This window comes from Phyllobates terribilis, unplaced genomic scaffold (genome assembly GCF_046119375.1).
Source record: "Phyllobates terribilis strain yellow unplaced genomic scaffold, ASM4611937v1 Scaffold_9__5_contigs__length_417890890, whole genome shotgun sequence".
In the NCBI taxonomy this organism is placed as follows: domain Eukaryota; kingdom Metazoa; phylum Chordata; class Amphibia; order Anura; family Dendrobatidae; genus Phyllobates; species Phyllobates terribilis.
Window position 1 is genome coordinate 95,769,389 of NW_027362769.1, and position 15,039 is coordinate 95,784,427.

The 15,039-nt window shown below is 43.5% G+C and overlaps 1 protein-coding gene across 1 annotated transcript in view; it reads right to left on the reverse strand.

The window, feature by feature from the left end:
* ITGA4 (integrin subunit alpha 4) overlaps positions 1–15,039 on the reverse strand; it is a 229,014-nt gene that overhangs the window by 99,655 nt on the left and 114,320 nt on the right. Inside the window, exon 10 of the mRNA XM_073646796.1 lies at positions 8,096–8,204. Coding sequence (XP_073502897.1) covers positions 8,096–8,204 — 109 coding nt within the window. The remainder of the gene's footprint in view (positions 1–8,095; positions 8,205–15,039) is intronic.

Below are 15,039 nucleotides of genomic sequence, written 5' to 3' on the forward strand. Positions count from 1 at the left end.
GAGATCCATCCCCTGCCCCTCCCCCCGCCCACTCTACACTGAAACTGTCTATTAACATTGATTAACAGTATTACTGTGAAAAAATCCAGTTACGCTTTTGGTGCACGAACAGTTATCGAACATAACCTCGAACAGCCGAATTTTTTGCAAATCGTTTGAGTTCGTCGAACACCGCTCATCTCTAATCACTAATAAAGAAAAATTAGAAACAACATCCTCTGTTCTCTGCATTGCTCAACCATTGATCAAGGCAGAGGGAATAGAAAGCAAAGCACTTTACTCTAAGATATAAGTACATGCGCAAACTGCATATATACACAAAGCAATAATATTCAGAAATGAGAGTGTTAATGACAAAACTTATAGGATTTCCCATGAATGCATGGAAGTGTCCCATCATTGGTGTAAAGGAAAGTCTTTCCAAATAAGACAATATTGATATATGTCAACAGATTACTGGTGATCACTATATTTTAAAAGCCTTAAGGGTTAAATGTGACGATCTGGAAACCCAGAGAATTACAGTATCTCAGCAGGGGAATACCAGCTAATAGTCCAAGTAAACTTGTAACATCTTGGAGCCCTTTGCTAGATTCTTTAAGGAGTACGTCACCCTTCACTCTAAGGAATCACTAGAAACTCTGGGCTCTATGTCAGAATGTTGAAGAACGCCCATCCACACACCCTGAGGTGGGGATCAGCTGCATCCCAAAACAATACTCATGTAAATGAACGGAATGGGCTTGAAGCCATGATATAAGCATCTATTGTAATCCCTTCTGAGGTTCTTTATCCAATCAACTCCTGTCTGACAAGCTGGCAGAAATCCAAAGTGAATATCTCATGAACTAGAAAGGTTTTTAGCAAGGGTCACTTCGGGTCCTCCTTTCAATATGCAATGTGTATCCAGAAGGACAAATTAATATAAGTAACAAACTGTCATCTTCTAATTATTAAATAGTAAATAGTAAATATTACAGACAAATGTATTGAAAAAAAAAGAAACAGCATTTCAAGAGCATCTGCAGGTTTCCATAAATGTACCTGATAGTCAATGTTAGAGATACTGGAAAGTTATCACATTAATACCATTTATATTTGGAATATATGCCTGAAGGATATGACTAATCTGCACCCTTCACATTCAGGTGATAATTGTTATGTTCTGCTACCAGAGCTAAGGAAAGAGAGGAGATCTGTCCCTACGATAGAACTCAGCTTGATCCCTAAGATGTAACAGGGAACCTGATCCTGCGATCAGACCTGCTAAAGTCCTCAGCTAGTCTGTACGGAGACCTATAGATGTGGGAAAGGAACCCCTACAAGTACTAGGGACTGGGAGCAAAATGGACACCTCCTAACAGAAATAGTAGCAGACAGACGAACAAACAAAATATATAGAACACAGAGGTCCGAAGACCAAGCAAACTAACAGAGTTAGATACTGAGCACAGGCTAGCTAAAGAGTAGTAATACAATGAAGTCCAGCAAAGCCAGAAGGGCGGAGCAGGACTAAATAGGCCAACAAGGTCATGTGACCAGCAATAGAAAAAACCTAAGAGCAAGGTTCTAACAGTACCCCCCCTTCTAAGAGGATCCTCCGGATCCCCTAGGACCAGGCTTATCAGGAAATCTCCTGTGAAACGCTCTGATAAGTCTGGACGCGGAAACATCATCCGACCTCACCCATGAGTTATCCTCGGGTCCGAAACCTTTCCAGGCCACGAGATACTGCAAACTCCCTCTATACCGTCTAGAATTAAGGATGCGAGAAATTTCATATTCCCCGTCCTCCACCACCGGAGGAACAGAGGCAGAGGCGTCACAATCCGACACAACAGCTTTTTTCAACAGAGAGACATGAAACACCGGATTAATTCTCCAGGAGGTAGGAACCTCCAACCTAACAGCAGATTGGTTGACAACCTGAAGCACCTTAAAGGGCCCTACAAACTTGGGACCCAATTTCTTAGAAGGAATCCTCAACCGCAGATTCCTAGAGGACAACCAAACCATGTCACCAACAGCGAACAAAACCTCCTGTCGTTTCCTATCAAAGTAGTCTTTAGATTTTCTGTTAGCCTCCTGAAGATTACCACGCACATCCGTCCAAACTCTCTCCAAATCGCCGGAAAAATTCTCCTCCTCAGGCACGGCAGATACCAACTTGGAGAACGACCCAAACGACGGATGTCTCCCAGAACAACAAAAAAAAGGCGAACAACCAGCAGAAGAAGATGTATGATTGTTCAGAGGAAATTCAGCAAGTGGCAGAAACTCAGACCACCCCTCTTGATTGTCTGCCACAAAACAACGCAAGAACTGCTCAACATCTTGGTTTTTCCTTTCTGTCTGGCCATTAGATTCAGGATGATATCCGGATGAGAACGACAAATGAACTCCCAACCTGTCACAAAAGGCGCGCCAAAAACGAGCCACGAACTGAGGTCCCCTATCAGAAACAATGTCAGCAGGAACGCCATGAAGTCTGACAATTTCCTTGACAAAGGCCTTAGCGAGAGTCTTAGCGCAGGGCAGTTTGACGAAGGGAACCAAGTGACACATCTTGCTAAAACGGTCCACGACCACCCAGATGACAGTAAAACCCTCAGATGGGGGAAGGTCAGTTATAAAGTCCATAGCCAAATGTGTCCAAGGAGCACTGGGAACCTCCAGAGGGCAAAGTAACCCCGCAGCAGGAGTATGTGAGGACTTAGATCTAGCACATATAGTACATTGACGCACCCACTTAATGACTTCCTTCTGCCATCCAGGCCACCAAAAACTGCGACCCACCAGTCTCTTGGTCTCAGAGATTCCGGGATGACCTGCCAACCGAGATTCGTGACACTCAACAAACAAATCTCTCCTAAAGGTCCCAGGCACAAACAACCTCCCATGGGGAGTGTTAGATGGGGCATTCTCCTGTGCTTTAAGAATCTCATCTTCCAAAACGGAGTCCAAAGCAGCTATCACAACACCTTCTTGTAAAATGTTCTCCTCTTTCTCAGCACCGACTATGGGAGAAAAACTGCGAGACAAGGCATCCGCCTTAACATTCTTAGTACCTGGGATGTAAGTAACGGAAAAATTAAACCGCGAGAAAAACAGTGCCCACCTAGCCTGACGGGCATTCAGGCGCTTGGCAGCATCAAGATATATCAGATTTTTATGATCCGTAAAAACCTGAACGGGAAATTCAGCACCTTCCAAGAGGTGGCGCCAGTGTTCAAATGCGAGTTTAATAGCCAATAATTCCCGATTACCAATATCGTAATTCAGTTCAGTCTCCGAAAATTTTTTTGGAAAAAAGGCACAGGGATGTACTCCATCCCCGTTATCCTGAGACAATACTGCGCCAACCCCCACAGAGGAAGCATCAACCTCAACCAAAAACGGCTTAGTCACATCAGGCTGCATAAGGATGGGAGCAGAGGTGAACCTCTCCTTGAGATACACAAAAGCTTCAATGGCCTCAGCAGTCCACTGAACCGCATCAGCACCTTTCCTGGTGAGATCGGTCAGAGGTTTGACAATAATAGAAAAATTTTTAATGAATTTTCTATAATAATTGGCGAAACCCAAAAACCTCTGTATCGATTTCAAACCAATAGGCCTAGGCCATTCCTGCACAGCTTGAACTTTCACCGGGTCCATCTCAAAACCTTCGCTGGAGATAATGTAGCCCAAAAAACTAATTCTCTGTACAGCGAACTCACATTTCTCCAGCTTAGCAAAAAGCGAATTGTCAATTAATAACTGTAATACTTCACGTACGCTCCGCCAATGAGATTCCAGATCCGGCGAATAAATCAAAATGTCATCCAAATACACAACCACATTTTTGCCGATCAAAGGTCTAAGGATGTCATTAATAAGATTCTGAAAAAATGCTGGAGCATTGGTGAGACCAAAAGGCATAACCAAATTCTCAAAATGACCCACAGGAGTGTTAAAAGCAGTCTTCCATTCGTCACCCTCCTTCATGCGCAACAGATTGTATGCCCCCCGAAGGTCAATTTTAGAGAACCACTTGGCCCCCACTAACTGGTTAAACAGATCAGGAATCAATGGCAGTGGGTAAGGATTGCGTACAGTAATTTTGTTAATCTCACGAAAATCCAGACAAGGACGTAAACCGCCGTCCTTTTTTTTTACAAAAAAAAATCCAACCGCCACAGGAGACTTAGAGGGCCTAATGTGACCGGCGGCCAAACTTGTCTGTATGTATTCCTCCAAAGCCTTTCTCTCAGGAATAGTAAGGTTAAATAAACGACTTTTAGGAAGAGTCGCTCCAGGGACAAATTCAATAGTACAATCATAGTCTCTATGGGGAGGCAAAACCTGCGATTCCTTCTCAGAAAAAACTCTCCAAAAATCCTGAATAGGAACAGGCAAATCCCCCCTATCCACAGCTGCAATGCGCCCGTTACAACACTTGTCATAACATTTATGGCTCCAGGATTTAATTTCATTGGTAGACCAATCCAGTACAGGATTGTGCAATTTTAACCAGGGCAATCCCAACACCACCGGAGAAGGCAAGTTATTCAAAACTACCAAATCCAATTTCTCATGGTGAACACCATTAATAGTGAGAGGAAATTCACAGACCTTGAGAGTAACATTCTTCAAAGGGGAGCCATCCACAGAAACCAAGCAATGGGGGATGACAAAGGTTCGGGTTTTAAATTGAGTTTTTCCAAGAATCCCCCATCAATTACATTCAGAGTAGACCCACAATCGACAAACACCCGAAATTCCATTAATTTATCCTGAGCAATAGTGGAAGCAGCTAAAAATACACCCTTGGAATTTAAACAGGCAATACGGGCATGACTGACCTTTTTTTTTTCTTTCTTCATACGAAGCACACAGCTTTTAATGAAATGACCAGAATTTCCGCAATAGAAACACAAACCTTCAGAAAATCTGCGGTCCTTTTCTTGAGAGCGAGGTGCCATCGCTCCAATCTCCATCGGCTCTCCACTGTCAGTACACACATTCTCATGACCAGAAACTGACATAGCAGAGGATTTGCTCTCATTAACCCTTGCACGCAGTCTCCTATCCACCCGTATAGCTAATTGCATAACCTGTTGCAAATCTTCAGGTGTGGGATAAGCAATTAGCAGGTCTTTAACCCTTTCACTAAGCCCAGCAAGAAACAGACTCTTCAGAGCAGAATCATTCCACCCTATTTGAGTAGACCACCGACGGAAATGAGTACAATATTTTTCCACATTACCTGATCCCTGTCTCAAATGTCTCAACTCAGTCTCAGCAGATGAGACACGGCCAGGATCATCATATAATAGCCCCAAAGCAGAAAAAAAACTATCCACTGATCTAAAGCATGTATCACTAGGTTGCAAAGAAAAGGCCCACTCCTGAGGCTCTTTGCGCAAAAGTGACATTATGAACCCTATGCGCTGGGATTCATCCCCAGAGGACCTGGATCTCAAACGAAAATACAATAAGCAAGCATTTTTAAATGAAAAAAATTCTTGGTGTTCACCAAAAAATAAATCAGGCAAACGTACCTTAGGCTCCAAGAAATGTGCTCCAGGACAGTTACTCACGTGCTGATGGAGCTCGGCCACCTCCAGAGAGAGTCCCTGCAGGCGTTTAGCCAAATCCAGAACCGACACCATGATGGAACAGAAAAATCTTTCCTTAGAGAATTTGCAGGCTGGACTTACTGTTATGTTCTGCTACCAGAGCTAAGGAAAGAGAGGAGATCTGTCCCTACGATAGAACTCAGCTTGATCCCTACGATGTAACAGGGAACCTGATCCTGCGATCAGACCTGCTAAAGTCCTCAGCTAGTCTGTACGGAGACCTATAGATGTGGGGAAGGAATCCCTACAAGTACTAGGGACTGGGAGCAAAATGGACACCTCCTAACAGAAATAGTAGCAGACAGACGAACAAACAAAATATATAGAACACAGAGGTCCGAAGACCAAGCAAACTAACAGAGTTAGATACTGAGCACAGGCTAGCTAAAGAGTAGTAATACAATGAAGTCCAGCAAAGCCAGAAGGGCGGAGCAGGACTAAATAGGCCAACAAGGTCATGTGACCAGCAATAGAAAAAAACTAAGAGCAAGGTTCTAACAATAATGTTACATATTCTGTTTCTTTTTAAAAAACTTTGCTTAATAAATATAAGAAAATAAAATATTATATTTTTACTTAAATAATTTTTTTTAAGGATCAACTGGTCATTTTTTTATCATTTTGCCATGATTAGTTTTTTTCTAACATCATCATGAGATCTATTGAAGAGTTTGAAGACACCAATGTCAGTTTGTGAATTCTAACACAAACGTCAGCCCATCTGCATGTGAACCATTACATGTAGAACTTTTTCTAGCTATCTCTTTATATCTGTGAGTCAGAAGTAACCAAAGCAAAGTTTGTCAAAAGTGCAAACCCACAAAACACGCCTCACCCATTTCTCACAAGAGACAGCTCGGCCAAGTCGTTCCTCTATAGTTTCAATACCGTAAGCTTACTTTTGTGGCTTTTATTTTTGGTAATGTGATTTTCTTACCCAGATATTTTGTTTTCATGTAGTAAAAAGAAACAATGTATTTTTTTATTTTCTTTTGAATTCCTTCCTTTAGTGATTACTTAGCACCCTTTATACCTTAATAATTAAAATCAATGAGTCTCTTACATAATGGGAAGGATTGCTATGACAATTTAGTAATCATGTCCTGCAGAATTTATATGGAGCGCTAATATAGATGTATTGAACCTCCATAATGCTCTAATTTCACATGAAGCTATAGAGAAGTTTTACCCGTCAGATTACGCATGAGTTTAACATATTTTGGCTGCAACAACCTGTTCTATTATCGAAATCGGGATGATCTGTGTAGTATTGAGTAGGCCAGAACATAAACCGAAATTATAAATTATAATCATTGCTTCTTAATACAATTATTAAAGGGATTGTCATCAATGTCTGATCAGTGTGGCTGCAACACCCAGCACCTGCGCCAATTGGCTGTTACTGGTGTCGACGGCGGCCAGAACTGTTCAGTTGTGAATCTGGACAGCACATCTCTGTTGTCGGATTATTGGCTGCAGCCGGGTACTGCATATCCACCCCCCATTTGATTCAAATTTGTGGTCATGGTCACGATACAGTCGACAGAGCTGTGCTGTGCAGCTCCGCAACTGAGCAGTTCTGGCCACCGTAGTCACTGAGAACAGCTGATCAACAGACTGCTTGGTGAAGCATATCCACCACCGATCAGACATTGATGACCTATCCTAAAGACCTATCCTAAGGATCCTATCCATCAAAGTCCCGGACACCCCCTTTAAAGGGGTTGTCTGGGACTTGCATATTGATCCCCATCGATCAGTTGTTATCAGTTTAAGCAGCATCTGGATGTAAACAAGGTATTGGACTGGAACAAAGGAGTTGTAGGAAACAATCCATAGACTGGATGACAACAGTCTGGGTAAGACAGTCCAGGACCTAGAGACTGGAACTACACTAAACAGCTAGACACAATACTCAAGCAATGAGTGAGCCATGCGGCTTTAAGAAGGCCCAAATAGGAAACAAGATGGATTCAGCAGGTTCAGAATCTACCATCTTAGTAAAAGGCAATTGCAGAACACAGCAGCAGCCTCCTGTGGCAAGGAGTGGAATTGCAGCACAATTATTAAGGTGAACAATAGCAGCCACTAGTGGTCAAACTGTAGAAGGACAACTGGAATCCTGACATACACCTTATCTCATCCCATTCAAGTAAATGGGAGGTATGGTACAGTACCCAGGATCAGCCGAGCGCCAATCAATAAACGGAGCTTTACTGCTTTGGCTACATGCATTTTATTACATTTCGTCATCAGTGCAGAAAACAGCTGATCTTGGAGGAGGCGAATATCGGCCCCTCCATTAATGTGATATTGATAACATATAGATAGGTCATCAAAATATTAATCCCAGACCGTCCCTTGAATGATAAGTCAAAATCATTTAACACCTAACAGGTTCCTTCGGGGTACTGTTCTAACTTCTGCACATAATAAAATATTTTTTTTTTATGATAGAATAATAAAACTAATACCTTCATAGCCATCATTGTCAAGATCTCCGAGATTTGTTATTGCTTCCCCAAACCTCGCTGCATATAAGTCACTGCCAGAAAGTTCGTGATCAAGTTCTGACATCTGCCCCTGTAAAAGGAAAGTATGAAAGTTACATATCAATTTACACTTTTTATACTTTCATAGCATAACCACGTGCTGCCCAATGTCTGAAATCGGTGCTACATAAATAGTAAATAAGATATGAAGAATAGTAAAAACCCTAATATGGCAGCTGCTGTTTAATAGTTGTAGAAGTTCAGTGATTACAATGGTTGAATTGTACTTTTAGTGACATCCTCACTGTTACACAAATTCATCTGTGCTTCCTGTTGGACACAAACCAATATCAAATGATCCATCAAAGACAGCATGTAGATAAAAATAAAAGTTAGCTTTTAATTATCCATATAAAATATTGCTCCACATGGTGTTACAGGAAAAGTGCAGCTGTGCAAAGATAAAGACCTACGCGTTTCGACAACAAGTCTTAGTCAGGTAAAAGGAGATCCAGGATAGGGCCAAGTCTGTGATGCCGAGAGATGAGAGAATCTGTAGTAAGAGGGAATGGTCCACTGTGTCGAAGGCAGATGACAGGTCCAGAAGGAGGAGCATGGAGTAGTGTCACTTGGATTTGGCAGTTAGTAGGTCGTTGGTGACTTTAGTCAGTGCAGTTTCAGTAGAATGGTGCGGTCGAAACCAGATTGTAGTCGGTCAAAGAGGGAGCAGGAGGAGAGGAAGGGGGACAGTTCAGAGTGGACCTGTTGTACCAGTAGTTTTGAGGCACAGGGGAGAAGTGATATGGGGCGATAGCTAGTCAGAGAGGAAGGGTGAATGGAGGGCTTTTTGAGGATGGGTGTTATTGAGGCATGTTTGAAGCATAAGAGGAAGACGCCAGTTGTTAGTGACAGGTTGAAAAGGTGGGTTAGGGTTGGGATGAAGATAGTGGTAAGGTTTGGGATGAGGTGGGATGGGACTGGGTCAAGTTCACAGGTGGTGAAGTGTGATTTGGAGAGTAAAGAGGAAAGCTGATCTTCCGTAATGGTGGAGAAGGTGGTTTTGGAGGAGGATGGTTGAGTGGATATGAGGAGGGGCTGTGGGGACTTTAGGCAAATTGTCTGATGGTGTCAATCTTCTGCTTGAAGAATGAGTCAAAGTCTTCAGCTGAAATAAGAGGAGAGGGAGGAGTCACTGGGGGACGCAGAAGAGAATTGAAGGTGTTGAATAGCTGTTTGGGGTTGGATATGAGAGATGAGAAGTATGTTTGTTTTGCTGCAGTGAGTGTGCAGCGGCAATGCCATCTATATTTCATATATTCTATGTTGACGATATGGAGTAAAAATACAGGCTAGACGATCAATGCCAAGGAAGTGAGGATCCAAGAAGGTAAGTATATAAAAGTTTTACTTGTAATACGTGTTTCAGGGCCGATCAGACCCCCTTCATCGGGTATAACAAAGCAGGAAATTGCCTGTGACAACCCCATGGGTTTGTGCAATATTGTATTTTATATTTTTTATTTTATATTTTTTTAATGTTGTGTACATTGAGCCTGATACGTCACTTTGTGACCTGTATAAATGTCACAAGCAATTTTCTGTTTTGTTACACCTGATGAAGGGGTCAGATCAGTCCTGAAACACGTAGTTTTAAATAAATCTTTTATATACTTACCTTCTTGAATCCTCACTCCTTGGCAGCGCTCATCTAGCCTGTATTTTTGACGTATATCGTCAGATCAAAGTCCTGGTGCTCAGAAGCCTAGTTAATAAGCGGGCATAGCAGCAGCAGCTGGAGTAATTACACACGCGATCCCCAGTGTTGTGCCTGCCTTGCACTACAGGATTAGGTGAGTACAACAGCTCACCCTTATATTGCATGCTAGCTGTCTGATCTACACTAGGTAGTAAGACAAAATACCACACACTTGGAGAGTGGTGGTGCTCAAGTAGGGTCCAAGCCAGTAGTATGTAAAGAAGAACTTGGCACTCAGATAAAATGAGATAATCTTGAATTTTAATGGTGATAAAGTAGTACAAAGGCACAGACGTTCCAGTCTAGTAAGACCTTCATCAGTGCACACAATGTTAAGTGAAGTAGTTTTGCGTGGAGAAGTGTGATATCAGCCTCTGTGTTGACCGATTACCAGTTGCAGTGAGAGCGGGATACGGTGCTTCATTGAACAAACGGTTGACGCCACGTTCACACTGACGTATCCCCCTGATGAAGATAATGGACGAAACGCGCGTTGGGGCTGCACGAAGAGCAAACTCTTGGCATATAATCAGTAAGTAGCTTCCATTATCAGCCTTAACTTTACAGTTGACATTAGACCAGTATTAGACTTTGTTCATATCACATAGGACTATCTCCTAGTAATACATAGCATGCATGAATAGTATCCTTTGTTTCTCATGTAGTTCACTTGTTTCTTATACAGGAGCTATGGCCATTTTCTCTACTTGATGTACTGGCTTGTGGCTTCATTATGTACAGGGTAGCTGCGATCAAATTTATTCTGTATATATTCATATTTGCAATCACTGTATTTTTATGCATTTTGAAGATTTGCTACAATGTCTGGGATTACCCAGCTTATTTAATGCCAATGGTTATGTATGTATACATCGCGCTTGCTTGGTAGCACTCTGATTTTCTATCCTTTATTTTAGTTGTTATTAATAAAGATTAATCTTAGGATTAATATACTCTTTTGTATCCAGGGCCTTATTTCGCCTGTGATCCTATGTGTTATGTTCACATGCAGTGTTTCTTTTTTCTCTGCATTTTACAATGCACATTGAAAGCTGATTTTTACAGTACCAGCATAAGCTCTAAAATTTCAGAAATCTCATGCACATGTTTTTTTTTTCCCTGGCTGGATTTGAGAACTGCAACACGTTTTAAATCTGCATGTCAATTCTTTCAGCATTTTTGCAGCATTTTTTTCACCCATACAAAGCCATAAGAAAGTGAAAAAATGCACACTAGTAATCCGCTCCTCAAAAATGCTGCAAAAAAAACAAACAAAAAATGCTTCAAAATGGGCATTTTGAATGTAGTGTTTTTACTGTCAATAGAACAGGTTTTGGCAACAGAAAAAAATACAGCAAAAACTGCGTGTGAACATAGCCTAATGTCCCCTTAGGTTAAGGGGTAATTTGCATATAAATTTCAAAAGCACATATATCCGAAATGCCCCTTTTATGTCATATATACAGTTTAAATAAAACAAATAAATAGTGAAAGGTCTGTTTTTAAGAGTGGAAAAATTAAGAATTGTGTAGCACAAAAATCTCTTCAACTATCTGCTTCTAAATACTAGATAAAGCTGATCATTTCCTTGATTAGCTGCCCGGGCACGAGGCTCATATATCTGATAGTTTGCTACAAGCAGCTGAATTTTATCAGACTTTATACTGATGTTTCTTTATCTTATCTCATAGCAAACATTTCAAGATATTCACCAAGAAAGGAAGAAAGCACACTCTTGGCAACAAAAAAATATTTCTATTCATAAGTATCACAGTAGCATTCTCATTTCTGGAACAAAGTAACAAAGTCACATTCATACTGGAACAGACGTTCTGCATCAGAGTTCAGTTCTTGGTATTTAGAAATGGAATGAAAAGTATTTGTCATTTAATTCAAATTTCTTACGTAAGCTGAGCAAATGCACAGAAATGGTTAAAATGGACATTTACTAATGTAGGCATAAAGATATAGTCAATTCTTTTATGTTTTTGGCCAGCAGAATGGATTTTAGGTGACTAATCTCATATGAATATGTTAGAATTCCAGCTCTGAGCTACGTGGATTGTGACTAGTTCCAACAATTGGAGCTGCAAGAAATTCATAAAAAAGTAATCTTACTGCTATATATTATAGGATCTAGGTATTTTTTTTTACTTAGTATTTTCTCTTATCTGAGAGAATCGGGCCGATAATGCTAATTATACTCTGATCACAGTGTGATTCAATTTTCTCGGATGAGGAGAAGATGGAAAAACAAAGGTCTCCATCTTCTCCATTCTGTCAGTCCATGAAAATTGGACTGCACTTAGATGTCACCCGATTGCAATCCGATTTTTTACACGGACTCATTGATTTGCCTGGTCAAGTACGATCCAATAATGGGATCCAACTCTAGCATGGAGCATTTCTTTGAATGGACTCTGTCCGAGCAAAGAATTGGACATGTGCATAGAATAACATTGGTCGGAGTGCAATTTGTAGGGTTGCACTCGGACCGAAAATGCGGTCATGTGCAAGAGCCCTTTATGTGTAGGCATCTCGGTCTGGAGAATGGGTCTCTGAACCAGGGCCGGCGTCAGCACCCGGCGTACCCGGGCAAGTGCCGGGGCCCTGGAAAATCAGAGGGGCCCACCGCCCACTCACTGTCGGGGCCCGGCCCACACACCCGTCCGCCCCCTCACTCACTCACTGTCGGGGCCGGGCCCACACACCCACCCGCCCACTCACTGTCGGGGCCGGGCTCACACACCCACCCGCCCACTCACTGTCGGGGCCGGGCCCACACACCCACCCGCCCACTCACTGTCGGGGCCGGGCTCACACACCCACCCGCCCACTCACTGTCGGGGCCGGACCCACACACCCACCCGCCCACTCACTGTCGGGGGCGGGCCCACACACCCACCTGCCCACTCACTGTCGGGGCCGGGCCCACACACCCACTCACTGTCGGGGCCATGGCCGCATCTTCGGCACCTGTTCAGTGACGCAGGCGCTGCTTGATTGCCGGCACTCCCCCAGTCCCAGAAATGGCCGCGCGCTGTCAGGCTGTGTCTGCTAGTAATGACACGGCAGGGTCGACGGCACGGCACCTTTAATTGTGCTTGTGTGTCGCCCCTGCCGCGTCATTACTTGCAGACAGTCGCACAGCGCGCAGCCATGTCTGGGGGAGTGCCATCAAACACCGTCGGAGCGGAGGTCCTGCACAGATGGGGGGGGGAGCGGCCTGGACCCGACCGCAAGTGGGCCCCTCTGATGGTCCAGGGCCATGAAGTCTGTGACACGCCGGGGGCCCTGCACTGCCCCATACCTGAGGAGCTGCTGGACAGGACACTGGATCGGGGACAGGTGAGTGAGGCTTCCCCAATCCCCATATTAAAAATACTTGTAATGGGTCTGTGTGAGTGCATCTATGTGAATGTCAGTGTGTATAACTGTGTATATATATTTGTCTGTTTTATATATGTCTTTAAGAATTTGTGTAAAAATATGTGTTTGTCTGTATGTGTACATATCTGCGTACCGTGTGTGCATGTCTGCGTACCGTGTGTGCATGTCTGCGTACCGTGTGTGCGCGTGTGTCTGCGTACCGTGTGTGCGCGTGTGTCTGCGTACCGTGTGTGCGCGTGTGTCTGCGTACCGTGTGTGCGCGCGTGTCTGCGTACCGTGTGTGCGCGCGTGTCTGCGTACCGTGTGTGCGCGCGTGTCTGCGTACCGTGTGTGCGCGCGTCTGCGTACCGTGTGTGCGCGCGTGTCTGCGTACCGTGTCTGCGTACCGTGTGTGCGCGCGTGTCTGCGTACCGTGTGCGCGCGTGTCTGCATACCGTGTGCGCGTGTGTCTGCGTACCTGTCTGTGTACCGTTTGTGTGCATGTCTGCGTACCGTGTGTGCGTGCGCGTCTGCGTACCGTGTGTGCATGCGCATGTCTGCATATGTGAAGGATGAGGTGGCAGGCTGGGCCCTGTGTACTATATATATATATATATATATATATATATATATATATATATTTCTCCGCCATATCTGTGCATCATGAATCGTGTATGTGTTAAAAGGGCCCACTGAGACTCTTTCGCCCGGGGCCCAGAAAAACCTGGAGCCGGCCCTGCTCTGAACAGTAGGACTTTATTACAGAGGTTAACACTGCACAACAGTTTTGTAAGGGGGCACTTTTTAGTGGTAAACAGAGAAAGTTAGGATTGCTTCGCAGTGTTTTAGCGCATTTTTTTTTCTGCAGCCAAAACCTGCTCTTTTGGCAGTAAAAATGTTTGCAACATTTTCATGGGGTTTCTGTTGCTTTTTTTGCAGTGTTTTTAGGGTGCAGATTACATGTGTGCTTTGTCTATAGGACGTTTAATAAAGTTAGTGTTATTCACTAAAAATGCTGCGAAAAATGCCCCAAAAGCTTTTTGCCTTTTTTGCAACATTTTTTTCACTTTCTCATTACTTTCTATGGATGAAAAAATTGTGTGGTGTTAGGGAAGCGCTAAAACAACTAGACAGGGAGGGGATTAAGGTTATAACACACAAACCTTTTATTGTTTAATACGCTCTCTAACGCCACGATGCGTTTCGATAGCAAAAGCTATATTCCTCAGGTAGATTCGCATCTACCTGATCTACCTGAGGAAGATAGCTTCTACTATCGAAACGCATCGTGGCGTTAAAGAGCGTATTAAACAATAAAAGGTTTGTGTGTTATAACCTTAATCCCCTCCCTGTCTAGTTGTTCTATCGCTTCACTAACACCGCACAATTCTTTCTTTCGTGATTGCTAATCTCCCCTGTGGAGAGCGGTGGAAGCTGCTCTGTTTACCTCAGGACCTGCCGTGATGTCATTGTGGAACGCCCACTTCGGTCACACGGTACCGGGCATGTGACCGCTGAAGCAGGAAGAAGCTACTTACAGCAGTACCTGCTAAGCTGCGGTCATCATACAGACACCCACCTGGAAGCGTTTTCCCTTGTTGTGCGGGGCTCCTTGGCACAACAGGACCAGGTGAGTGGTCACAACAACTGCTTTTGTTTTCCAACAATCGTATCCTGGTCTTTATTACCTGCAGGCAAGGTCAACAATTTTCTCCTGGTTCTCATTGCCAGCAGGCAAGGTCAACAATCGTCTCCTGGTCCTCATTGCCTGCAGGCAAGGTCAACAATCGTCTTCTGGTCC